Raw genomic sequence first — 26,976 nt, 5'->3', positions numbered from 1 at the left:
AAGACAGATCTCCTCAAGAGGAAGTTCCTGGATGGAGGAAATGTGAGAAAACCAGGGCAAAGTGAGTAGAGTAAGCATCCACGTGGAAGACTCATTGAGGCAGAAAAAGTAGCCACACCTGGTGGGGCCCCTGGGAGGGGTCAAGGTAATAGGGAAGAGCTCAGCACACAAGTGCCGGAGTCCACAGGTGGAACCCCGGAAGTGAACAGTGTCAGGTTTGATCCGGTTGGTAGTGAAATGAAATAGGCCAGGCAGAGGTCAGTGGAGACAAGCTTTGAACGGACGCGCTCTCAGGCGAGGTTCCGTGGCCCGCAAGGGAGTGAGATGGGAAGGCGCGGGCCGGGGAAGAGCGCCCAAAGGGAGTACACGCCAGCTTAAGGGGAGGGTAAGGGGTTGTGTCTGTATGGGGTCATAGGTTTTAGGGCATATTACTGGTGGAATCGGTATGAGTGATGACTGCTTATGCCCTTTTATGGGGGTCCAGGTAAGGAGCGGTTCCTGTTTCCTGCATAGGCCCTGTTTTTCCCATGATGACGTCTGCTAGTGGGAAAGTCCCGAGGGGAGAGTAACAAGATGGAGGGTCGGCCGCCATTTTGTTGGCGCCTGCGGATCCCCCTTGATCCCGCCAACCCCACACACACCACAAAGGAGCAGCGCTTTCATTTCCTCCATGGCTGCAGGAAGCCTGGGAAATCTCCATTCCCAAACATTTTAAAGAAGAAAAACATAAGAAGAAAGAAGAAGAAGGAAGAAGAAGAAGAAGAAGGAAGAAGAACAAGAAGAACAAGAAGAACAAGAACAAGAAGAACAAGAACAAGAAGAACAACAAGAAGAAGAAAAACATGATTTTTTGGTATTTTTTTATTGGAGTTCAATTTGCCAACATATAGTATGACACCCAGTGCTCATCCCGTCAAGTGCCCCCCTCAGTGCCCATCACCCAGTCACCCCATCCCCCCGCCCACCTCCCCTTCCACTACCCCTTGTTCGTTTCCCAGAGTTGGGAGTCTCTCATGTTGGGTCACCCTCTCTGATATTTCTCACTCATTTTCTCTCCTTTCCCCTATAATCTCTTTCACTATTTTTTATATTCCCCGTATGAGTGAAACCATATAATGAAAAACATGAATCTAAGTGGAGATGGTTTGGGGCGTTGTCCCTTAATTCTCTGCTTAGATTGTTAGAAGAGTTTAGAATTTTCCTTTTCACTTTTCTGTTTTCTCCCTTTGGATTTGCAACATTAACGGAGCTCCTACTGTGTACCCCAGCCTGTGCAACCTTTCCTCCAAAGGGAGGAACAACCAAGGATCCTGGGCTCCTTGTGTGACTGGCATAAACCTGGATAAAGGGAATCGTGATAACAGATAATGATGCTCTCAAGGAGGACCGTCATTGGTCTATTGACTTGGCCTATGCCTTAAAGTAGCCAAAGTGAATACTGTTGGGTGTCCAAGGTGCACTTGTTCATGCTTGACAGTGATGATGTGGAGCCAGGGCAGGGGCATTGTCTTATCCAGAGCACCTGAAACTCCAGAAATTTAGAAACTTCATCCTGGAGAGAATTAGTGTCACCTCTTCTGCAAATGATGCCCAGCATCTGGAGTTAGCTCAACTGGAAGAACTGGAGTTCCATTTGAAGGAAGAAAGGAAGGTAATGGTTGTGCTTGCAGCACTGACTGGCACAGCAGTTCCTGGGTGCTGAGCCATAGGACAAGGCCATTGCTGTGGCTCAGTGGTGCAGTTAGGTGCTATCTTTATGTAGACCTTCAATCTGATGATTATTGTGTCATGGTCATAAGTAGGCCACTGCATATCTAGGACTCACATCTGAATTCCAGACCAAAAATGGGGAAAAGAGGTAAAGGGTACATACATTCATCCTCTAAATGTACTTTTCTAAGTGCCTTTTCCAAGGACACATCTCACCTGAGTTTTGGTAAATACTACTGGGTGTGAAGGTGTCACTATGTTCTTGGGAAAGGTTTCATAATTCACTAATTGTATTTGCTACATGAGTGTCACTATTTCTTTTTATTCAAGTAGAACTTAGAGTCAGGAAGGTAAATATCTAACCCCAAATCTTGTCATGTTAGTGATAGAAGCATGTCTTTTTATACTCCATTCCTTTATGCCTTAAAAAAAAAAAAAAAAACGAATGCTCTCCTCTCTACCTTACTCCTAATTTCACTTTACAAACTCCCATTCAGCTTTCTTTCTTTCTTTTTTTTTTTTTTTTTAAAGATTTTATTTATTTGTTTGACAGAGAGAGAGCACACAAGCAGGGTGAGCTGCAGGCAGAGGGAGAGGGAGAAGCAGGCTTCCTGTGGAGCAGGGAGCCCCATGTGGGACTCAATCCAAGGATCCTGGGATCATGATCTGAGCCAAAGGTAAATGCCCAGCCAACTGAGCCACCCAGGCGCCCCCATTCAGCTTTCTTTTTAAAAATATTTATTTATTATTTTTTAAAGATTTTATTTATTTATTTATGAGAGACACAGAGAAAGAGAGAGGCAGAGACACAGGCAGAGGGAGAAGCAAGCTCCTCACAGGAAGCCCAATGTGGGACTCGATCCCAGATCCCAGGATCACAGCCTGAGTCGAAGGCAGATGCTCAACCGCTGAGCCACCCAGCTGTCCCGCCATTCAGCTTTCTAAACCCTGTTCAGAAATGCCTTGTCTGTGCAACCTTTCCTAGTCATGATTCCCTTTATCCAGGTTTATGTCAGTCACACAAGGAGCCCAGGATCCTTGGTTGTTCCTCATCCCTTGGATTTCATCCCAAATGGCTCTGTACATGCTGTTCTCTAACCCCATTTCCCAGCTCCCCCACCTCCTGAAATCCTTAGCAGTTAATCATCAGAATTGACAAAATCCCTCTTTTTTCGAAGTTTCTGAATTTTTTTTTCACGTTTTTGCTCTAAGGAAACTGGGGTTTCTTTTGGGGACACTGCTTCCTCTGTAGCCCTCTCAAGTTGTGGCTCTTTTTCTCCCACATCCCACAGTGGAATCATCATTGTCCTCTGTTATTCTCTAACGTTCCCCATTGCTGCTTCCAGACCATTCTACTTCCCTCCTTCTTAACATAGCTCAGCTTTGATTCTGATGATAACCAGACTATGCTACCCTCCTTGCAGCCTTATGGCCATACTCCCTTTGTAACCCAGCTCCTACACAATCTCAACATCCTTAGGAATGATCCTTCCAAAAGGCTTATTTCTAAAATCCTTGACCTCCTTCCCTCAAAAAGCCTGTCTTCCTCCTTAGCTCAGTTATTCCTCTCATGTCCTTGTTTCATCTCTTATGCTCTTAGATTCTGTGGCTCTTTATTATCACTCTTTTGAATACACCATTGGTTTCCTTTCTCCTCTGTCATTTCATTAGACTCTTGGACAGAACACCTTAATTAACAGCCTTAATTAAATCTAACTCTCCACCTGTCTACACAATTGCAACAGCTAAACATGGCTGGAAAATTCACACACTTATGCCAACTGTTCTCACTTTAAGTTTATGACCACATACTTTGCAAAGGCCTTCAATGTCACTCATCAATACTACTACTTACATTACCCTAGCATAGTTACTAACCCATCCTCATTAATGGCTATTCCATCCTTTCTCCTCTATCTTCAAACTTTCCACAACTTCTTTCCTATCCTCAGACTCAGCTAAAAACCCTGTCAACTAGTTCACTGAGAAAATAAAAAACAGTAAGAAGATAATGTTCACAAACTCTCAGAACATCATCCCCCCACCTACCTGCAGCTGGGTTACATAGTCCACCTTCCCTTCTATTAATAAGGACAAACTATATGTGTTCCTAACTTAGGCCAACTCTCCATTTGTGTACACTTTATTCCATCACTCTAACCATTCTTCTCTCTGTCCTGTACCATTTCCACCAATAAATAAACAAGTTGTTATTTCTCCCATCTTAAAACAAAACAAATAAACAAAAAAACCTGTCTCTTGACCTTACTTCCAACTACTTACTGTCCCATTTCTCATCCTATTTAGACGTTGACAGTTGGCTATCTTCCCTACTTCCAATTCCTTTCCTCCCAACAGATTTTCATGCTTATAACTCTATAGAATGCCCTCCTGTCAAGGTCATTAATAACATCTATCTTTCTGTATCCAATCAATATCCAGTCTCTATCTTTCTTAATCTTTCTGAAGCTTTTAACACAACTAATTACTCCTTTCTCTTTTTTTCTTTTTAATTTTTATTTACTTATGATAGTCACAGAGAGAGGGAGAAGCAGGCTCCATGCACCAGGAACCCGACGTGGGATTCGATCCCGACTCCAGGATCGCGCCCTGGGCCAAAGGCAGGTGCCAAACCACTGCGCCACTCAGGGATCCCTCCTTTCTCTTGATATACTTTTTTCTCTTGGCTTTCAGGACACCACAACCCCTTGTTTTCCTCCTAACTTGCTAGTGACTCCTTCTACTGGTTTCCTTTGTCATCTTCTCTATCTTCTCACTCTTCCAGAATGTTCTCATCCAGCCTCATGGCTCAATATACTATCTCCATCTTAATGGTTCTCAAAAGTGTGTCTCCTTTGATCTCCAGACTATTTACCTGACTACTCCAACATTCCCACTTGTATATCCATAGGCATTTTGAAATTAACACAGCTCAAATCAAACTCCTGATGTCCACCCCAATCATAATTCTTCTTCTGTTCCTTCTTCTTTCCTTATTTTTTTTTACAGCACTTAACCACAATCTGATATTTATCACACATTTGATGTATATGTTTGTCCTTTATTCAGTAGAATGCAAGTTCCACAAAGGCAGTGAATTTTGTCTTTTGTCCAATGTGGTTTTCAGGGCCTTGAGCAAAGCCTGGTATGTAATAGGCAACCAACAAATATTTTTGGAATTTATTGCATGAAGAAGATTATAACAGAGGGTAGAGAAACACCTGCTCTTAAAAGGTGCTTAATAGCAGGCCAAAAAATCTTTCACCTTGTCTATAATGAGCTCCATCACAGCATTTTATCGGAGAAGTGATTGGGACTGGATCTATACAATGAAAGATCACTCTAACTGCGGGGTGAAGCAAAGACTGGAGGGGGTAGGATTGGAGGTTGAGAGAAGAGTTGAGGGGTTTTTGGCAGAAACTCAGACAGGAAAAATTGAGAGCCTGAGCAAAGACAGCGTCTGTGAACAAAAAGAAAAAGGTAGCAAATTTGAGTTATATAGAGGTGACCAATGTGATACATGGGGTTAGAGCCCAGCAGAAGACACCTCTTTACGCTCCCCAGATTTCATCCCCAGAAACTCCTTGACTAAACCATCATGGATCGCCTATATCAATCTCTGGAGATCTTCTAAAAGCCTGGAGGTAGAATTCTCATCTCAGATAATACCCTGGCCCAATTCCAGATAAGGCACTCATTGTCCAATAATGTCAAGCTCCTGAACCACCAACAACATACAAGACTTAGCTTTAGGAGGAACTCCTGACTCTATTCCCCATTTTCTCACCCCCTCTGTCCTATTCAGGAACCTCAAGAAAGTAAGAACCAACAAGAAACATAATACCATGTTTACCTTTTCCTTCATCCTAACCTACTCTAATCCAACCTGTTCTCCCACTATTGAAACAAATACTTTTAACACAGAGATAAGGGCCAAGGGATTCCCAACCAGGTGTCTACCCCCAGGGCCCAGCTCAGGAAAGAAGGTTCTACTCAAGGCAATTGTCCATTTGATAATAGGATTTATAGCAATGAAAATTCCCCTTCTGGCACACTTCTTCAGAAGGTGCTGGCTCTCTAGGATGCTGAGGTCCAATCTCTGCAGCCTGCAGATGCCTAACCAAAGTAAAAAGCTCTAGTCCTCCTAACCAAAGTAGAAAGCTCTAGTCCTCCAGAATCCATTCTTTAAACCCAGCCTGTACCCTCATCAGGCCTGGCACCAGGCTTTGGTAAGTAACATAGGGCTGGTGATCGATATAGGGAGTACAATGTCACTCAGGTTTCAGGTATTGACATTCATGCTGCAGGCTGATCCATATTGAGTAATGTATAGAATTCTGGAGCCCCCATGGGAAAAGGAACTTAAGGAAAGCCTAACTGTTTTAAGAGGCAGGGAGGGGCAGAGGGAAAGGGATAAAGAGAATCTTAACCAGACTATGCTACCCTCATTGCAGCCTGAGATCATGACCTGAGCTGAAATCAAGAGTGGGGTGCTTAACTGACTGAGCCACCCAGGCACTCCTGTTTGTTTGTTTGTTTGTTTTTAAAGATTTTTTATTTATACATGAGAGACAGAGAGAGAGAAGCAGACAGGGAGGGAGAGAAGCAGGCTCCATGCAGGGAGCCCAATGTGGGACTCGATCCCAGGTCTCCAGGATCACACCCTGGGCTGAAGGCAGGCACTAAACCACTAAGCCATCCAGGGATCCCCTTATCTGTTCTTTTAAGGTCAGTGAATAGGAAAGACATGTAGCAAGTATAGCATTCAAGAAACTCCAATCCTAGTACATAGGGAGCAATGGTCTGGGTAAAGGTAGGAGTATAACTAATAGAAAGATTCTTCTTGACCCCTAAGAAAATCAGACTCTGGATCAGTGGCTGACTCTTTACCATGTGAGGGGGTCCCCAGACTATAAAGATGGTAAAAGTCCAAGAGGGAGAGTTGGGGCACATAACTGATGAACAGTGGTCCCTGGAAGATAACTCTTGAAATCATGCTTTGAGAAGCACCTAAGGTACATACAGTCTTTTGTCAGGATTCTTAAGTAGGGACTCTTTGCAATTGGATATGATATTGTGTTTGTATAATGATCAAATGTACATTTTTCTAGAGAGACAGTCTTTATTTTTCATAAGATTTTCTGAGACCTGGTACATTAGCCACATTTCAACTGTCCAGTGGCCTCACATAGTAGTGGCTGCTGTATTAGGCAATGCAGATACATAACATTTCGCCATCACAGAAAAGTTCTATGGATGGTGCTGACTTAAAGAAATGGTTTTCCCTGTGAATGTTCTACTCAAGGCTTAAATGTTCTACAAGAAGGCTTGGATATCAAACACTGGCATTCAAATTTCTTCCTGGTGCTGTGGAATACTGTAGACTCTTTTTTTTTTTTTATTAAAGATTTTATTCATTTATTCATGACAGACATAGAGAGAGAGGCAGAGACACAGGCAGAGGGAGAAGCAGGCTCCATGCAGGGAGCCTGACGTGGGACTTGATCCTGAGTCTCCAGGATCACACCCCAGGCTGAAGGCGGTAGTAAACCACTGGGCCACCAGGGCTGCCCAATACTATAGACTCGTAAAAGCCACATATCTGAACATGCTGACTACTACCAGAGACTAATGATCAAAGGAGGCTTTTCTTTAGCTGCCTGGCATTCTATCAGCACAAATTCCTATCAAGAAAAAGATGGTAAGTGATATGAATTATTTAGGGTTTTGGTGTATATGAGTGACCTCGTTATATTTGGGAAAGCTTCAGAAAAGCATAAAAAAATAGTAGAAAGGGCTGGATTAAAATTATCGGTATTAAAAATTAATAAATAAAATTATCGGTATTCATCAATGACTGACAAAGACCTAATTTCTCTCTTCTTTTTACATAAGGCTAGTAGAATCCCCCAAAAAGACCAGGGATTACAGGTGATGCAGGGAACTGGAACAACTCCTTCCTCTTTATGAATGTTAAATTTCTATTCCTACAACTGTAGAAAGAGTTCTGCCCTGAATGAACTATCAACTACTCTTAGGAGGACAGTAAAAGGTAATAGACTTAATAGTCCTATCCATGATGAGACAGAGGTAGCAATGTCGATGAGTAAGACTGGACTTTGATCTCAGATGGAAGATTGGGTCCATATTTTCCCACTATGAGTTATGTAACTGTGGAAATATTGTTTAACTTCTCCAAGCCTCTATTCTATCATCTGGAAAATATGGAATTTACTTCATCAGGCAACGGCAAAGGCAACAATGCAATGACCCAAATAAGCATGCAGTGCAGTGCTTGGCTTGTAGCCAGCTCCGAACAAGCAGGAGCTATCATATCACTCTCTTCTTTCACAGTCTTCATGCCTCCTAATTCCTTCCTGGGAATGCCCTCTGTTTGGGATACCCTGGGTTTCTGATTACTGTGAATACCTATTTTAAATGGCTGTTTCCAGCCTAACCTTTCCGAAAATTCTTCCTAACTGATGTAGAGTCACAAACTAAAGAGGCTAAGATCTGTGGTATTACATGTAAGAAAAGGGGTGGGGCAGCTACTCACACTGAGAATTATGCTAGGTGTTTCATTAATCATTAAGATCACCATATTTATCACAGTGTTATATGTAACAGGGAAACTGGGAACAATCTAAATATCTGACAATAGAGCACTGGAATGTTGGCATGTGACAAATCCTTTTGAAGTGATGTCTTCCATAAATACTTGTTTACATGGGTAAATGCTAAGTATATGGTATGAGGTGAAAAAATCAGAGCCAAACACACCACATGTCCTAGCATCCCCTAGAGACACTTGGGTAAATGTGTGCCTGGAGACATGTCAAGAATATTTAAGTCATTACTCCAAACTACAAACACTTCAGATGTTGATTAACAAGATCATGGACAAATTGTGGTATATTCACACATGGAATGTTAAAAGGATAACCAAAAACAAATTTTAAAACCCCTATAATTATATGCAACAATATGATGAATTTTACAAGGATAATATGAAAGGAAAAAAGCAAAGCTCAAAAGAATACATGTGGTATGATTCTATTTACAGAAAGATCAAATTGGGGAAAATTTAATTGTCTTAAGATAATAAACTGTAGGGGCCACCTGGCTGGCTCAGTTGGTGGAGTGTGCAACTCTTGATCTCAGGGTTGTGAGTTTGAGCTCCACGGTGGGTGTACAGATTACTTAAAAATCAAATCTTAAAAAAAAAAAAGACAAAGTGTAAGGAAAAGCAAGGAACCTCACATCATGATAGTGATCACCTCTGCATAACAATGGCAGGAGGAGGTTGTGGGAGGGAAGGGATGCTGAAACAATCTTGATAGTGTCCTGGTTTCTTTTTTAAGTGGTAGCTCCTTCATATTACTTGTTAAATTGTACCTACATGCCCTTATTCTACTTTTGTAATTTAAAATATTTTAAAATAAAGACAAGGGGAAAACAAGTAGAAATGTGTATTTTCCAGTGTGATCTCAATTATACAGAGTTCTGCAAGCATGGGAAAAAAGCAGTTCCCTCTGCATGGCAAATGTAAAGGGATTTATAGTATATTGTCTTTCTTATACATTTTGTAATTTTCACATTTTTTATAATGAACAGGTACTAACTTTTATAATAAGAATAAAAACAGAACTACCAGCTGCTCAGTTCTGGCCCTTCAATTTATACCCTGGCATGGAATGACTTTGAGGAAGAGAAATTTTTCTTCTCCCTGCCAGGGAGAAATTGGGAGAGAGGGAGGGCCACACAATTGAAATCCCATTACCATAGGTCTGGTCATTCGAGCCAATGATAAGACCTTAGGAGGCTCAGCTGAGAAACCAGCAAAGACACTTCCTAGATTAGCTTAGAACTCATACATAACTCTCCAGCCACTGAGCAAGGAGGTATTATGACTATCACTTAAATTTTTTGTTTTTACTCTTTTATTTCAGTGGGAGAGAGAGAGTGCAGGGGGAGGGGCAGAGGGAAAGGGGGATAAAAACTCAGGCAGACTCCCTGCTGAGCAGGGAGCAGGACAAGGGACTTGATCTCAGTACCCTGAGATCAGACCTGAACCAAAACCAAGAATGAGATGTCTAACCGACTGCACCAACCAGGCGCCCCTTAACTACCACTTTTTAACTCATTATTGTCATAATGTTGTATTAAGGGTGCTATATGCATTAATCTTGCTCTAACATTCACAAGAATTCTATAAAGTAGATATATATTTTACACTAATATTCTGGGGCTCAGAGAAGTGGAAAAGGACTTACTGAGATGTCTGACTGCAAAGTCAGTGACTTCTATACTTGGCCACAATTTATGTTTACTTGAGTTTTCTCATCTACAGTTTATATTCACAAAAATCATGTAAAGTGGCCCAGAGTAGTTGTGTGATTTGCCCAAAGACACACAGCTAGTAAGAAGCTAATTTTTTAATAACTTGTTTCTTTTTTTCTTGAGGAGGTAATATTTTTCCTGTACTCCAACCAAATGCCAATACATCCACGTCCTCCCATACATTTAGTTATTGCATGTAGGTAATTATCTAGTTATAATCTCCTGTAAGAAAGGTTGAAGATGTTGAACATGACACAGAGGCCAGAAAAATGTTATCTCCCTAAATCCAGTGGAGTAAGCGGGCAGGTACATTCCAGAAACAGCATGCAGTTTTTCTCTTCTTTTTGGCATCAGAGATAAGATTAAGGGCAAGGCTTAAAATCTTGTGAGTATTTGGTTGTAATTGTCACTGATTTCCTTATCGACCTCATCTCCCAGGTCTTCTTTTTCTTTTTCTACTCTGTCCTAAGGGATTTAACCTTTTCAGCTGCGTTCAAGAAGCCTACTTTCCAGCACCAGCTTCCAGCTGTGGGATACAGAACTTCCTCCTTTGCGTCTACTGCGAGCAGCCTCTCCCAGTGCTTGAGTGTCTCAGTGTTAAAGCTGCTAATATCAAGGCTACTCGGGAGTGAGCGCTTTCTCAACACTGTTCTGGAAGGTGGGTCACTATTCCGGCAGAAGGGAGAGGTCAGTGGAATTATTTCTGAGCACAGTTTATTATGCAGAATGTAAGGAGGAAGTGGAAGCCGATAGGGGAGTTGGTGGGTGAGTCAGAGGAGAAAAGCACAACTTGGCTTGCAGTGAGCCTTTCTAAAGCAGTGGAGAAGCCTAAGTTATTATCAAGGTAAGAGGAGAATTTTCTCTGTATACGCCTCCATAGCAGGGCCACTGATCCAAGGCTCCTGGAGTGGAGTATCAGAAAGTTACCCGAAGCTAAGCTAAGGATTTTAACTGTGGTGTCAGAGGGAGGGGTTGTGGAGGGCGGCTAAATCAGAATCACCTGGAGAATCTCCCTGAAAAAGCGCAAGCTGCCTACCAGCAGCTCCCTCATCCCCACTGGCTCCATCTCTGAAAGGATCCGAAAAAGCCTAGAATGCCAGTAGGGCTGTCTTGATAGATATTTTGTAGATGGTCCCCTGATGCATCTAACTTGCTCAGATCCTGGCTTCTGAGTGCAAGTTTCTATACTTCGTGTAGCTTTTCTGCTCAGGTGCTGGAGGTGGCAGGTGGGAGGTGGAGGTAGCTGTAGGTTTGGGATGTGATAATTGAATGCTCTCAGCCCTGAGACTCAACAGACCTGGGGTCTGATTAAGGTGGGCTATTTCCGCCATTGGATCAATCAGTTAAAATTCAGTTTACTTATCCTGAAAAACGGGTGTGTGAATTATCACTGTCCTGTATATCTAACCGGATAGCTGTCATGATTGTGACTAAATGGGGTTTCAAAGTTGTGGAGTGCTATTCAGATGTAAAAGAAGATTAAGTTATGAGGCCAGCGCATCAACCAAAGTAGAAGAGACTTCTGTCTTGTATGGCCTCAGATAAATCTAGAACTTCTAGTTGGAATTGAAATAACTTTATACACGCAAAATAAGAATATCTTGTCCTACCTTCTTTATCCACATCAATGAGGGCACCTCAAACAATAAAAACTGCCTTACAAATGACGTCATTCAGTCATCATTCAGTAACTTTCTCGAGCACCTACTATGTGCCAGGCACTGTTGTTGACACACCAGAGACACAGCAGTGATGAGGACCCAGGTCCAACCCTAACTTTCAGTCTAGTTACTGTTTGTTGCCTTTGCCTGGGTCCTTATCCCCATGGTTTTCCGGGCTCTATAGGTATATGTGTAGATATCGGCTTCCCCAACCCAGCTCTGATCTCTTGGTTTGTGAAAATATCTCCTACAATCTCTGATTTCGGGTTATGGGAGCATAATCTTCCTGAGGAATCCAAGTTAGGAATGTGCCAGTGGCTGGAATCCAGGGCTCTTAAATTGCTGTCTGTTATTTTTTCCCTCAGAAGTCTTCATTTTGTTTCTAAAAGGCTACACAGCATCCATTTGGGAGTCATCCATAATTCAGCCCTCTGTCATCAGGTAAGGTCATGTTTATGATGGTGATTTTTTTTAAGAACAATACCACTCATCCCTCCTTGATGCAATATGTTTTTTAATTATTGGGGGGTGGTGGTGACAGATGTGCTGAGGGTTTTCTCTGTTTTTTCTTTTTCTAACTGAACTAGTTAGACAAGAGAAGCAGTCTGAGTGGTCTTGTGTCCTGCAATACAGTTTTTATTTTATTTTATTTTTTAAGATTTAGTAATTTTTTAAAGATTTATTTATTTAGGGAGAGGGAGAGAAGCAGACTCTTTGCTGAGTGGGGCTCCATCTCAACCCTGAGATCACAACCTGAGCCAAAATTCAAGAGTCAGATGCTCAACTGACTGAGCCACTCAGATGCCCTGCTTTTATTTCTTATTAATTAAAAAAAAATAATAATGTTCATGGCTTTTTTTCCCCTAGTTTTCATGAATATATATTCAGTGTAGAAACTTTTTTTTGGAGTAAGGTTGATTGTGCCATGCCATCAAACCTATGCGTCTGACTTTATTAATATTTTGCTCCATGCAATTGAGATAGTTTTGGTTCTGTGCTCAATGCTCAACGGAATCACCTAAATTTTAGTAATTGATACTAAAGAGACACCCATGTGCATTTAGGAAAGGCCAAGTTTTCATTTCTTGACAGGTCTCATTCAGTTGTCTGCTTTCCAGCATGATTATTTCTTTTCCCATATTCAATTATTAATTTATTCAACCAGTGTTTAAAGAGCCTTAATCACTTATAAGTTTCATGTGCCTGTAAATAAGATAAGACAGCACTTATCCACTTACCCTTAAGTTATAGCAGCCCTGTCGCAGAAACATTCTTCTACAGCTATTTACAATAGAGGGGAGAGATGGATGCTAACTGAAAGTTCAAAGAACAATTAAATCTCAGGAGGAATGACTTCTAAGTAACAGGAAAGAACCAAAAATCTGGAGCCTACGATGCTGAAAAGCAAGGGACTGGCAGGGTATCAAGATCAAACCTGAAGGTCCTTGGCTACAAGATTTGGGGATTTTGATTTAATCCTGTATGTGTTGGAAAGTTACTGAAGGATTTCAAGGAGGGAACTGATAGACTTGTACTTTAGAAAAGACAGTTTTTGGCAGCAGTGGATGATGAGACAGAAGAGAGAGGCTACTTATTATCAAATGCCAGGCTAGAGACAGCAGACAACAGACCAGAGATTCTGACAACAGGGAGGCAGGATTCAAGCTTGCCAATGAGCAGCCAGGAAAGTACACTTGGCAAGGTGGACCACGGACTCTGAAATGGAGTCATGTCACATACTTCTCACAAATGCTGACCAAATCCAAAGACTACAGAGGATGTTAGTGGGAGAGAGGTGGGAGACAGGAGAGGATTGAGGAAATAGCTGTAAAAAAACCCGACTTGCCCATTCTTCATGGAGCCACACCTGCTCACTTCTCCCAGGCCTTCAAGAGTATCCATCTCTATCACTGATTACAATCTCTGCAGAAATGAACTTTATCTATAGTCTTCCCTGGCTGTTCTGGCTCACCCCATCATGGTACTTCCAGGAAGTACCTAGAGCCCAGTGACAAGAGATGGGACTCACTTTACAAAAGCACACTTTCTTTCTGGCCAGGGTGAGTGCTCATGGTAAGAAAAAGCAAAGGAAGGAATCGAAGGATTTCCATGGGAATTCCTGAAACCACGGACAACTAAAGCCTGAGGACAACTGGGGATGGAGTTCGAAGGCCTGGCTCCAGCTCTGAGAATGGGCATGAGGCCAGGAGCTATACTGGTAGGCAAGGAGGACTTAAAGCCATTGATCCTGCTGAGGACACTGAAATGGCCCAAAGCCGTGTTGGGAAGAAAGGGTGTAACTTTGAAAGGTCTATATTCCTAATCCTTAAGAAATGTTAGCTTCTTTTTGAGCTGATTACAGTCCCTGCATAAAGTTCTATCATGGTTTCCTTATAATTAATTGTATACAGGTCAAGTTCTTCTCTTCTTTACTTTTCTCTCTTTTGCTCTATTGTTTCCTATCTTTGTTCCAAATTTTTCTTCATACTTACATTACCTTTGGGAGAGGATCTCTTGCTAAAGTCATTTCCTCAGTCTTTGGGAGGTGGAGGTAGAGGAGGACAATCTTTGGCTATTATTAATAATGGCCTAGTTTCTTTTTTTTTTTTAATTTTTATTTATTTATGATAGTCACAGAGAGAGAGAGAGGCAGAGACACAGGCAGAGGGAGAAGCAGGCTCCATGCACCAGGAGCCCAACGTGGGATTCGATCCCAGGTCTCCAGGATCGCGCTCTGGGCCAAAGGCAGGTGCTAAACCGCTGCGCCACCCAGGGATCCCATGGCCTAGTTTCTAATAATTTCCTCTTAGGCTTGCGTTTGAAAGACCTAAGAGCATATCTTAGCTGGTCTTATTCTAAACTTCAGGGCCAAGAAAAGAATTACCACTCATTGGCATTTCCCTGGCTATAGCAAAATAACCTTGGCAGTGAAAGAGAGATGATCCTCATTGGATCCATTTGACACAGAAGGAGGAAATGCATTGTTGTAATGAATGGAAGTGAGGAGTTTCTGTGCCACTGCCACATAAGGTCTGGCTTGGGTCGGTACACAGTTCCCAGAAGGTTCAGGGGACTTCCAAGGGAAGCCCATGAGCTGGCAAAGCATGCTGTACCTCTTCAGGAAGCACGCTATAAAATCCAAGAGTCACATCTATGGCTGCCCAATTCCTCCTCAAAAACCTACTCCCTGGTGGCCCCGGTGGCTCAGCGGTTTAGCGCCGCCCACAGCCCGGGGTGTGATCCTGGAGACCCGGGATCCAGTCCCACGTCAGGCTCCCTGCATGGAGCCTGCTTCTCCCTCTGCCTGTGTCTCTGCCTCTCTCTCTCTCTCTCTCTCTCTCTCTCTCTCCTCTCTGTGTATTCTCATGAATAAATAAATAAAATCTTAAAAAAAAAAACCTACTCCCTAGAATCTCTGCAGCTCTTGATATAGTGAACGGTTCATGACCAGTATGAATGCTATCTGAGTGATAAATAGCAAAGTTACTCACATGTGTATTTTTGGACTTTATGCTTTCACTTCTGGGGATTTAGCTTACATGCATATGTAATGATCATGGTCAGTGCTGAAGTTTGTGAAATGGCAAAAGAGCTGGAAATAAGTCAAAAGCCCATCAATGAAGAAACTATTTAAATAAATTGTGGTACATCCATATAATAAACTCTATGTAGTGGTAAAATGGAATGAGGAAATGCTTTATGTGCTACCATGGAAAGCTCACCAAGACATACAGTAAAGTTAAAAAAGTATGGTGCGAATAACTTGCTACTTCTGTTATAAAGAGGGGGAAAATTAAGACTACATGTACATTTGAATGTTCTTGGGTATGCAAAAAGCAACTGAAAAGACACATGAAAAATGAACCCAGTTGCTACCTGGGAGCAAGGTGGGAATGGGCAGATAAGGGACACATACTGGAAATAGACTTTTGCTGTACAGTAATGACAAAACACTAGCTAGTAGATTAATCCTAGCTGTGAGTAGAGATGAGGTTACTGAGTCAGCTGCCGGTAAAATTCTTGGGTGTTCTTTCCCTCAGGAAAATACTGTGACCCATCATTAAGGTAAATCATTACCCCTGTTTACAAAGAGCTCTAGAAGTTTTCTGGTTTATGAGTAGAGGCTTTACCCACAGACATAACTGCTTGTCATAGTATTTCCCCCATCTATTAAAGATTTGCAGTGTGACACACTAGGCTCTGGCTGGTAAGCAAGCACTCCCGTAATGCTCTTCCTGCATGCAGAATTACAGGAAGCCTTCTTTTAAATTCTAAATCTGGATTCAATGTTTATGATAATGATACTTTTTAAAACAATTTGAGCTGTGTAACTATTACTCATTAAAAACTTTTTAAAAATTACTGATAAGATCTGTCACCAGGAAAATAACCCTAAATCCAGCTCCAATTACTTTCTAGAAATGTATTCTTTGTCAAAGCTGGAAAGAAGAATATTACTAGTATATAGTGATGTGCAAATTAGCACATTGTGGGTGCCTGGCTGGCTCAGCCAGTGATGTATACGATTCTTAATCTCAGGATTGTGAGTTTATACCCCACATTGCATGTACAGATTACTTAAAAATAAAATATTTGAAAAAAAAATTAGCACGTTGCTTCTATTAATATTTTACACTGTGAAATAGCTTTCTCTCAATAGTTGTTTATGCTAGGAAGTCACCCAAAACAATCCAGAATTATCTTAACCCTTAAAGAACCCTTAACCTTAAACTTTAAAAACAAAAAACAAAAAACTCCTCAGAATAATATTCTAGCATGGCACCAGGAACCATGGTCTTTTCATACCAAGTAAGCCTTGATTACTAAGGGAGTAAATTGAGGGTTGCCATCAGGCTGTATGAGCCTTCGTGTGAATTACTAGGAAGAATTCATTTCTCTAAATATATTTTTAAAGATTTTATTTATTTATTTTAGAGAACACATGCACATGTACACACACAAGTGAGGTAGGGGCAGAGAGAGAGAAACCCAAGCAGCCTCCCCACTGAGCATGAAGCCCAACCCAAGGCTCAATCTCAGAACCCTGAGATAACCTGAGCCAAAATCAAGAATCATCTGCTTAGCCAATTGAGCCACCCAGGCACCCCTCTCTAGGTATTTAACATCTAAAAATTGGAAAATCATTTTAATGTTATTATTCTCTTGGACTAAAATACTTTACTGTCACCTGTGAGAACATTTTTTAATAATAAATATCTTAAAGTTTTCATGAGATGGCATTCCCTAGGATTATAGTATACAGCCTGGCCATCTGTATTGAGCAGCCCTGATTGGGTTGTGTCAAGCAGTTAACAGGCCATAAGTAGCACTATTGCAGCTCTTAGGTTGGCTTGCCACACTTCCATAGCGTCAGCTGTTAAGGAGACAACAATTCAAGTCAAATAGATAGTTTCTTAGCTACACTGATGTAAGGTCAGCATTGGGTCAGTTCCTCATGTCCCTAGTCCCACAGGATGAGACCCGATCAGAGGAGACTAACTGACAAATGCCATGGGCACTTGGCTCTGTCACTGAGGAGACAACCCCAAACTCAAGCCAAACAATTTTATAGCCTGTGACCATATCCTTCAGGAGATTGAAAGGCTTGTGCTTGCTCAAGATGAAGGAAGGTAATGAGAAATGATCTATGGCAATCTTCCTCAAGATAGGGGAGGTGGGTGAGCAATGGCCTTGAGGTAGTTCCTCCCAAGTCAGCTAATCTCTCTTAGTTTCAGAAGGAATCACAGAGCAGTCAACCAAAACTTGTGTCAGACTATGGTTAATCTTTGCCTAAGTGGCCTGTGTGGAGACATGCATGTCACCAAGGCAGAGCTATTCTTCTATGTCAATGAAATATGGCTGGGTTCAGGGATTTTTGGTAGTTTACTGGACAAGAAAGACCACAAGGGAGGAAGTAAGGAGCCTAAAATAAACAGAACTTATTGACACACTAACTGCAAGGGACAGGAATTGATTCAGAGAAGGATTTGTATAGCTGGTTGCCAGAAGTTTCCAGCACTCTATGTTGCTCTTCACTGGGGGTCAGAGGAAAAAAATGGCATTGGCAGGAAAGGGGATGGAAGGCAGACACCAAAATAGAAACATAACACAGCCCTTCTGCTTGTTCCTTAAGGATCTTCCACTTCAGCGTGATGATACTGCCAAAAAAGATGAAGCCACTGCTGTTTCTGATTTCCCAGATGGCCATCTTTGCTCTATTCCTCCACCTGTATGGCCACAACTCCAACTCCCCATCCACCACAGAGGAGCCCAAGCCCATGCATGTGCTGGTCCTGTCTTCCTGGCGCTCTGGCTCTTCTTTTGTGGGACAGCTTTTTGGGCAGCATCCAGATGTCTTCTACCTGATGGAGCCTGCCTGGCACATCTGGATGACCTTCACACACAGCACTGCCTGGAGGCTGCAGATGGCAGTGAGGGATCTGATACGTGCCATTTTCCTGTGTGACATGAGTGTCTTTGACGCCTACATGAAACCTGGTCCTCGAAGACAGTCCAGCCTCTTCCAGTGGGAGAACAGCCGGGCCCTGTGTTCCCCACCTGCCTGCAACATCTTCTCCCGGGATATGATCATACCCCGGGCTCACTGTAAGCTTCTGTGCAGTCAACAGCCCTTTGAGGTGGTAGAGAAGGCCTGTCGTTCCTACAGCCATGTGGTGCTCAAGGAGGTACGCTTTTTCAACCTGCAGATGCTCTACCCGCTGCTGAGAGACCCTTCCCTCAATCTGCGTATCGTGCACTTGGTACGTGACCCTCGGGCAGTGTTCCGTTCTCGAGAACACACCACAGAGGAACTCATGATCGACAGCCGCATTGTGTTGGGGCAGCATTGGGAGAAACTCAAGAAGGAGGATCAGCCCTACTATATGATGCAGGTCATCTGCCAAAGCCAGCTGGAGATCTATAAGGCTGTGCAGTCCTTGCCCAAAGCGCTGAGGGAACGCTACATGCTCATACGCTATGAGGACCTGGTCCGGAACCCCATTGCCCGGACTGCACAAATATATGAATATGTGAGATTGAAATTCTTGCCTCATCTCCAGACCTGGGTGTACAACATCACTCGAGGTGAGGGCATGGGTAATCATGCCTTCCACACTAATGCCAGGAATGCTCTCAACGTCTCCCAGGCCTGGCGCTGGACTTTGCCTTACGAAAAGGTTTCTCGACTTCAGAAAGTCTGCAGTGATACCATGACTTTGCTGGGCTACCAGCTTGTTAGATCAGAGCAAGAGCAGAGAAACCTGTCACTGGATCTTCTGTCTACATAGACTACCTCCAAGTAAGTCTACCAAGAGGGTTGAAGAGGCTGTGTGTCCCCACTTGGCACCAGCCTTGGCCACATTAACAAAGGCTTCTTAGTCTTAATTACATCTCTTTTGGTGTACATGTGAGCATGAGTTGTGCCTATACGTGCTCAAGCTGAGAAATCTTCATGTCTCCACTCAGGCCTAGAAGAGATTCAGAAACGTATACGAGCAGCATGTTCCACCACCTAAAAAGGAGTATTGCCTTTCTTCTCTTCTTGGTCTTCCCATCTGCATGTACCTCAAAGACTTTGTGGCCTGGGGTCCTAATTGGCACCACACAGTATCAGTGGGATAAATCCATAAACTTCTCTATCCACATCTTGCCCAGTAGGAAAGGAGAGAGACAGGAAATGGGTCTTCTGCCAAAGAGCCCACCAGCACATTCCACAGGGATATGAACTTTGAGCCCATGGAGCTCCTGGTGGATTCACAAAGGGAACAGAGAAAAGAGTTGGATGCTTATGGTGGGCTTGGCCATTACAGTTATCAGTTATCACAAATACAAAATGAGATCTCCGCATAATAGAGCAAGCTCTTAAATTCATGGAGTGGCTAGGCCTGATATGGACATTGTTTCCCCTCAGTGTTTTCCTATCGCATAGAAGATTTTGATTTGTGAAGCTGCTATCCATTAACACTAAAATTCCAAATAGGATTCTGTTTGGAGTTTTCCCTTTTATGCTTTCTAATTACTTAGTAGTAAATGCTAATTCTTATGGGATCCTAACCTGATAACATAAGCATCTTTAGAGACTTTTTTTTTTTTTGTGTACTTTTACTATTATCTATTACCCACACACAAAAATTTCTAAGACAATATTTGGTGTCAGATGATGAGCTGAGTCTAAACTGATCAATACTGACCACATTGTGCTCTTAAGAATCTGTAGAAAGTAGGCAACTAGCAACAAGCCCTTTCTTTCTTGTGTGAGGTGTGAGTTGCAGTAACACTCTAGGGTCTGGGCAAAGGGTTCTTCTAATGTGATCCTCAGCCAGAGGACCTCAGGGTTAGTATGGCTAGTGATGTTCAGCTCTTCCTGGGTCACCTCTCCACCTGATAGACGCTGTTTCTCCCAGTCTTTGCAGTACTCCCCAGGTCTACTTATACATCAGAATCCACTGTCAGAAATTCATTTTGCCATGCCCAACCTCAGATCTACTGGAATTGGAATCCACCAGGGTAGGGGCTGGGATTCTATACGTTGATCAAGCAACCCTGGTAATTCTTTCAAGACCAGCCTAATAACGCCACACCCTCCATTGGGCAGCAGCACTGTGTGCCTTCCCACTCCAGAACAGATGCCTTTTCAGCACATGCCAAGTATCCATGCTGCTTGCTCCTGACATTGGTCCTGTCCTCAGGTTAGAAGGAATAGGAAGAAGGGTGGCTCAGCAGTTTGGCGCCTGCCTTTGGTCCAGGGCACGATCCTGGAGTCCTGGGATCGAGCCCCACATCAGGCTCCCGGCATGGAGCCTGCTTCTCTCTCTGCCCCCCCCCCCTCTCTATCATGAATAAATAAATAAAATCTTTGGTAAAAAAAAAAAAAAAAAACAAGGAATAGGAAGAGGGTCTCTATCGGTCTGGAACTCCAGGGACCTCTGAGTCCCGACTTGCTTAATATTTCCTGTCCAAATCTAAAAGATACCATCATTTCATCTTTCCTTTTGTTCCCACTCTGGACATGGTCCTTACCTCATAAAGTGCTCTCAGTGTCAGATGGGAATTCTCATACTTGATTCTGCCAAGGAGCTCTTGGGCTGTGGCATCACTTAAGATATGTGAGCAGCTACCTTTCCCAGCTGGGTCTAGCAAAGTTAATTTATATGTGAATCTAAAGGAGTGGATTTATTCTAACACATAAACCTAAGCCACTCTAGACACACCTCAAGAACCTAGCCAGGATCTCCCAAGCAAATGTTTCTTGCTTCTACAAACCTTCCAAAACTGTGAAAAGTTTCCCCAACACTGAAAATAAGGCCAGGGCAGCAGGTATGGTGCAAACAGTGAAGAAGGCAAGTGAGGGGGGAAAGACAGTGAGAGACTCAACCACCTCTGATTTCCCCTCTGAAATTCCAGCCTCCACCTGAATTGTCTTAATGCTAGCAACTTCCTTAGGAACCATTTCTATGAGATGCTGGAGTACAAAGCTGTTTGCTTTTCATTCTCCAAAGGAATCGTTATGTGCTCATGAGCACATGGGCTCTGGAATCCTGCTGCCTGGGTGACTCTACTATTACCAGCTGGGCAATCTCCAGCAAGTCCCTAAACATCTCCATGTCTCTGTTCCCTCATCTGTAGGGTCGGTTGAATAATGGTGGCACTGACCTCTTGGAGTTGCTGGGAGAGCTGATGAATTAATAAATGGAACATGCTTAGCAAGCATCTGGCTCATAAGCAAGCACTCACTAAGTGGTAGCAGTGAATATATTGGTAACAACACTAGTTTTAGCTCTCTCAAGGACCATCTTCTATCATTCTGGTAATATCCTCATTAAGGTGATACTCAACAGCAGATTACAAGCCGTTTGTGGCATGTCTGATCATACTGAAACAATTAGATTTACAGCTGTCTAATATTCCAGTTTATCCACATCCGTTGTTCTCCACCCAAGGTGATTTTGTTTCCTAGGGAACATTGGGCAATGTCTAGAGACATTTTGGTTATTACAACCAGTAGAGTGTTAAACCTCCTATAGTGTACAGGAAAACCCCTATCCCCAACAAAAATTCTCTGATCCAGTATGTCAACAGCACATCTGTTAAGAAGACCTACTCTAGGGACGCCTGGATGGCTCAGCAGTTGAGGGTCTGCCTTTGGCTCAAGGTGTAATTCCAGGGTTCAGGATTGAGTTCTACATCAGGCTCTTTACAGGGAGCCTGCTTCTCCCTCTGCCTGTATCTCTGCCTCTCCCTATGTCTCTCATGAGTAAATAAACAAAATCTTAAAAAACAAAAACAAAACCCTATTCTAGGGGTGCCTGGGTGGCTCAGTCGGTTAAGCATCTATCTGCCTTTGGCTCATTTCATGATCTCAGGGTCCTGGGATCAAGCCTCACACTGGGTTCCCTGCTCCGCAGGGAGTCTGCTTCTCTTTCTGCTGCTCCCCTTGCTTGTGCTCTTTCTCTTTGTCAAATAAAATCTTAAAAAGAAAGAAAGAGGAAGAAAGAATCCTACTCTACATTCATCAGATGATGCATATATGCAAGATGAAGAGTCAATGATTAAAACAAATTTCTCTTCTCCTTTTTTATTTCTCTTCTCCTTTTTCTCAGTCTTATGCAGTCTTACTCAGACAGTATACCCCCAGGCCAAGCGTCCTGATGGGGGAGATGTTGCAACCAACCAGTGATCTGGCACCCACTCAAGTCCTGTCAAAGGGAGTAAGTAGTGAAGCAGGCATTATCAAAATTCAGAGCAGAGGAAGCAAGCAAAGCCAGGCTTCCTGGGACCAGTCATGCACTGGCCAATCTGTGCCTTAACTGGTCTCGGCTTATGTCCACCCTAATTCAGTCCACTGTGGCCAGAAGAGGAGTTTAAAGTGGGCAAAACATGGGATCCCTGGGTGGCTCAGTGGTTTGGCGCCTGCCTTTGGTCCAGGGCGTGATCCTGGAGTCCTGGGATCGAGTCCCACGTCGGGCTCCCAGCATAGAGCCTGCTTCTCCCTCCTCTGTGTCTCTGCCTCCCTCTCCCCCGCTCCTCTGTCTATCATAAATAAATAAATAAATCTTTAAAAAAAACAAATAATGTGGGCAAAACATAGTCATTGAGGGTCTTGGGGAAGATGGACAGGACAAATGAAGCCAGAAGCAGACACTACACTAGACAAATGAGCTAACATTTCTGGAAACGAAAGAATCACTCATGAATGTCAAAATATTCCACAGACACTACAAGATTTAAACCATGACTCCCCAATATTTTTTTCTGTTATCACCTCCTTCCCTTAGCAAGCCTATGGTAGACATTTTTGTTCTAATCGTCCTCTATCATGAAATGTTAATACCACAATAAAAACTGCATAAAAATATATGTAGCTCCCCCAAAAGCTACAAATCACAGTAATGCTTTCATTCCCCGCCCCCCGCCCCAACAAACCACTTTTTACTGTCGGTGGTAACAGCAGCTCCACTGAGAATGTATGATCTTAGCTCCCTTCCTGCTCCTATTTTCCTCATCATGCCTTTTGTCATGCCCCCAAACTATGTTCCTTGCTCTCACCAATAAGACTTGTACCTTGCTCAACTGTAATTAAATGTGATCATGCAAAATAACACATATGAGAGCAACTTGTAAATTATAAAGACCTATGAAAATGTTGCTTATTATTATTAGAATAATAATAATAATACAAGTAACTCTCATTGCCACCCTCTTAGCCCCCACTCCCACTAGCACTAATCTTAACTATTTGGGATGGCCACTGGCCTTGTTTGCCTTGCCATGTTTTGAGATGACTTCTTATGATCCTGGAAGAACATTTTGTTTGTGTCTTAAGTGTATGATAAGAAGTGAACAAGTAGAACAGGCACATAGGGCTACTGTCCATAAAGAATGAGGTGTGTTTCAGGAAAAGTAACCTATTGTTCCACCCTAAATCAATATGGATTTAAATGGCTAACGACAGATAATGTAAACATGTTGGATGAAAGGGATAAAGACTCCTGTCCTTTTAGGTAGGGGTGAGGTAAAAGCCTGATTACCTGATCAAACAATGAATAAACTAAACGATGAGACTTTAATAGATGTAGTACACACATACATGCACGTACACACACAGCATTCTGGAAACAAATAAGCTTGAAAAAGTTGACAATACTAAATTTAACCAGGTTTTTATTTTTTTATTTTTTATTTTTTTATTTTTAAATATTTTTTATTTATTTATGATAGTCACACAGAGAGAGAGAGAGAGAAGCAGAGACATAGGCAGAGGGAGAAGCAGGCTCCATGCACCGGGAGCCCGACGTGGGATTCGATCCCGGGTCTCCAGGATCACGCCCCAGGCCAAAGGCAGGCGCCAAACCGCTGCGCCCCCCAGGGATCCCTAACCAGGTTTTTAAATGCAAGACCCTCAGAACTTTCAAATATGTTTGTGCATATTAAGAATGGGAAAGAGCAAAAAGTGATTCTCCCATATTTCTTTGACCAAGAGGTTTTTTTTCTTCAATATACCTATTAACATCTGTCAGGATAATATTTGGAGAAAGGCCAATCTGGGAAATGCGGAGTTGTCTTCAGCAATCCTAACTCTGGATGACCCCAACACTTTGGTTTCTTTTTGCCTCCTCCTGAGCACAGGCAGGTGAATGCTGAATTGAGGGCATTGCAGGCAGGCATGTAATTCACAGGGGCTTTATGATAGTCCATATCAATTTATGATCACTTCAACACTCACAACTCTTTCCCTCTTAGCATAAGAACTTTCCCTACTCATCTTCTGGCTGCATACTTTCCCAAAGAAAAGAAAAGTCATCTAATATTAGACTTCTCTACTCCTCAATGCAAACATCTGAACCACTCCATGCCAGTATCCATTCTTCCTCCTTATACTGTAGTACAAGATAGAGATTGTTCTGTCTTCTATTGAAGGCTAGCCTCCCCTCTATTGGAGCTTTGGATTCTATCCACTCACCTTTTCAAGAATTGTATATTTTTAGTATTCATTCTCTTTCAACTCAACTTCTCTTTAACTGAATCCTTCTCTTTGGCCTTTTAACTTAGTATACTCCCATTTTGAAAAAACTCTTCCTCTCCAACTACAGATCTTCTTCCACTTATGATGGAGTTAAACCCATCCTAGGTCAAAAGTATCATAAGCCAAAAATGAATTTAATACCCTTAACTAAATGAACATCATAACTTAGCCTGGCCTACGTTAAACATTCTCAGAACACTTACATTAGCCTACCATTGAATAAAATCATCTCCCACAAAATCTATTTTATAATAAAGTGTTAAATATCTCCTGAAATTCACTGAATACTGTATTGAGAGTGAAAAATAGAATGGTTGTATGGATACAGAATGGTTGTCAGTATATCAGCTCTTTACCCTTGTGATGGTGTGACTGATTGGGAGCTGTGGCTTGTTGCCCTGTCCAAGCTCACAACAGAACTGAAGCACATATCCCTAGCCTGGGAAAAGATAAAAATTCAAAATTTCATGTATGGTTTCTACTGAATGTATGTTGTTTTCACACATTATAAAGTCAAAAGATAATTAGGTTGAGCCATTGGAAGCTGGAGACAATCTGTACTAGCTTCTCCTCATCTCACAGCCAAATTGCTCTTACGAGATGTCTATAGTCATTGGCTTTTTATTTTTTCACCTTCTACTTCATATACTTCAATCTGGATTTTGTCCCCTTTTCTAACTGTTCTAGCTGGTAACAAAATTCCAAGTTATTCATTCACTCAATGGACATTTTCCAATTCTCATTTCACCTGACTCAGCAATAAACTTGAGAATTTCTCCCTTCTTGAGACACTGTATCCTAGTTTTCCTCCTATTCTCTTCTTTCTAGCTATTAAATGTTGGAGTTACTTAAAACACAACATAGATCCTCTTCTTTTCCCACTTTATACTTTCTCTCTAGACTATCTCATTCATACCCATGTAGTTTTAAAAAAACACCCACATGTAGATGATCCACAATTTTATATCTTTGATGTTTATCTTCTCTGATCTCCAGATCTGTAAATCCAATCACCAACTGACATCCCTAGAACATCTCAAAAGATGTTTTAGACTCGGTATGTCCAAATATCACATTCACAATTTTCCCCTCCTCCACCCTAGACCATGCCAAACATCTTCATCCCTTCTGGGTCTCTTCCCACCTTTTCAACCTGTTGCCAAATCAAAAAACTGGACTTTGCCCTTGACTTCTTCCACTAATCAATCAACAACTGTTGATCTATCCCATCGACATTTTTTTTAAGTTCATTTACTTCTCTTTTCCTGGTCCCTCCAAATCCTCACCCCTGTTTTATTCATGCCATCACCATCTCTTTCCTGAAGCACTAACTGGTCTTCCTGCCTCCAAGCTTCCCACTTCAGTACAATCTACACTGTATTGAAAATTCAGAAAGTTCAAATTTCTTATTATAGTTGAGATAGCCTTTCATGATCTGGCTCTTGCATCTTTCTCTTGTCACTCCCTCTTAGACTGTACTTTCCTAACACCTCAAATTTGTAGTTTTACCAATGTGCCACATATATGTCTAGATCCTAGATCATGCTATTTCTCCCACCTAGAATATGCTATTCTGCCCCATCCCCAACTTCTCTGACTCATTTTTTAAATTCCTTCTCAACTAAAATATCTCCTCTGGGAGTTTTTCCCAGCTTAACCTTCAGTGCCACTTGTACAGGCTTTCCTATCATCACAGCACATATTGCAATATAATAAAACCACCCAATGTATGTGTCTTTGAGCTCTTTGAAGGCAGAAACTATCTTTTTCACTTATTATAACTGATGCCTAGCACAGTCCCTGGTACAGTCTCTGGCATTCATTAAATGTTTAATAAATGAAATGTTAATCTTATCTGCATTATATGTAAAGAGCTCATTCTTTATGTAAGACTTAGGAAAAAAAGGCTAATCACAGAACCTTCTATTCTGAGAAACAGAGTTATATGTTTAAAGATTCAGATAAGAAAGAACCAACATTTAAAAGTTTCCTGTTTAAGAAAAATAAAGGAAGTTGAATCTCAAAGCCAACAGCTCAGAAGTGCTGGGTCAAGTGGGGTGGCAGATGGGAGGTAGAGGATAAAGCAGAGATTCAGAAATTAAGCTGACATGTATTTCTAATAGTGCTATTACTATGGCAAGAAGAGCTGCAAATTATGCTGGTTTCTAAAGAGTTGCATGTGTTCACAGGGTGTAGTATATGAACGAATCAAGTGCCACCTGGAAGCATTTGGCAAATACT

General features: G+C 42.1%; 1 protein-coding gene across 8 annotated transcripts; it reads left to right on the top strand.

Annotated features, from left to right (window-relative positions):
* Window positions 1-236: 236 nt before the first annotated feature.
* Window positions 237-26,760, top strand: CHST4 (carbohydrate sulfotransferase 4). Of its 8 annotated transcripts, none has more exons than XM_072817796.1 (5): window positions 237-385; window positions 2,264-2,387; window positions 10,521-10,708; window positions 12,077-12,152; window positions 17,845-26,760. In XM_072817796.1, exons 2-5 carry the CDS (start codon window positions 2,341-2,343, stop codon window positions 18,998-19,000), a joined length of 1,467 nt encoding a protein of 488 aa, XP_072673897.1. In that variant the 5' UTR covers window positions 237-385; window positions 2,264-2,340; the 3' UTR covers window positions 19,001-26,760. The 8 variants fall into 8 exon arrangements, with proteins under 8 accessions (XP_072673897.1, XP_072673893.1, XP_072673890.1 ...); XM_072817792.1 differs by having other exon boundaries at window positions 257-484; window positions 12,101-12,152; XM_072817789.1 differs by having other exon boundaries at window positions 329-484.
* Window positions 26,761-26,976: the final 216 nt, after the last annotated feature.

The sequence above is a fragment of the Canis lupus genome, chromosome 3, assembly GCF_048164855.1.
Source record: "Canis lupus baileyi chromosome 3, mCanLup2.hap1, whole genome shotgun sequence".
NCBI classification, from domain to species: Eukaryota; Metazoa; Chordata; class Mammalia; order Carnivora; family Canidae; genus Canis; species Canis lupus.
This window is presented reverse-complemented; position numbering and strand designations above follow the sequence as displayed.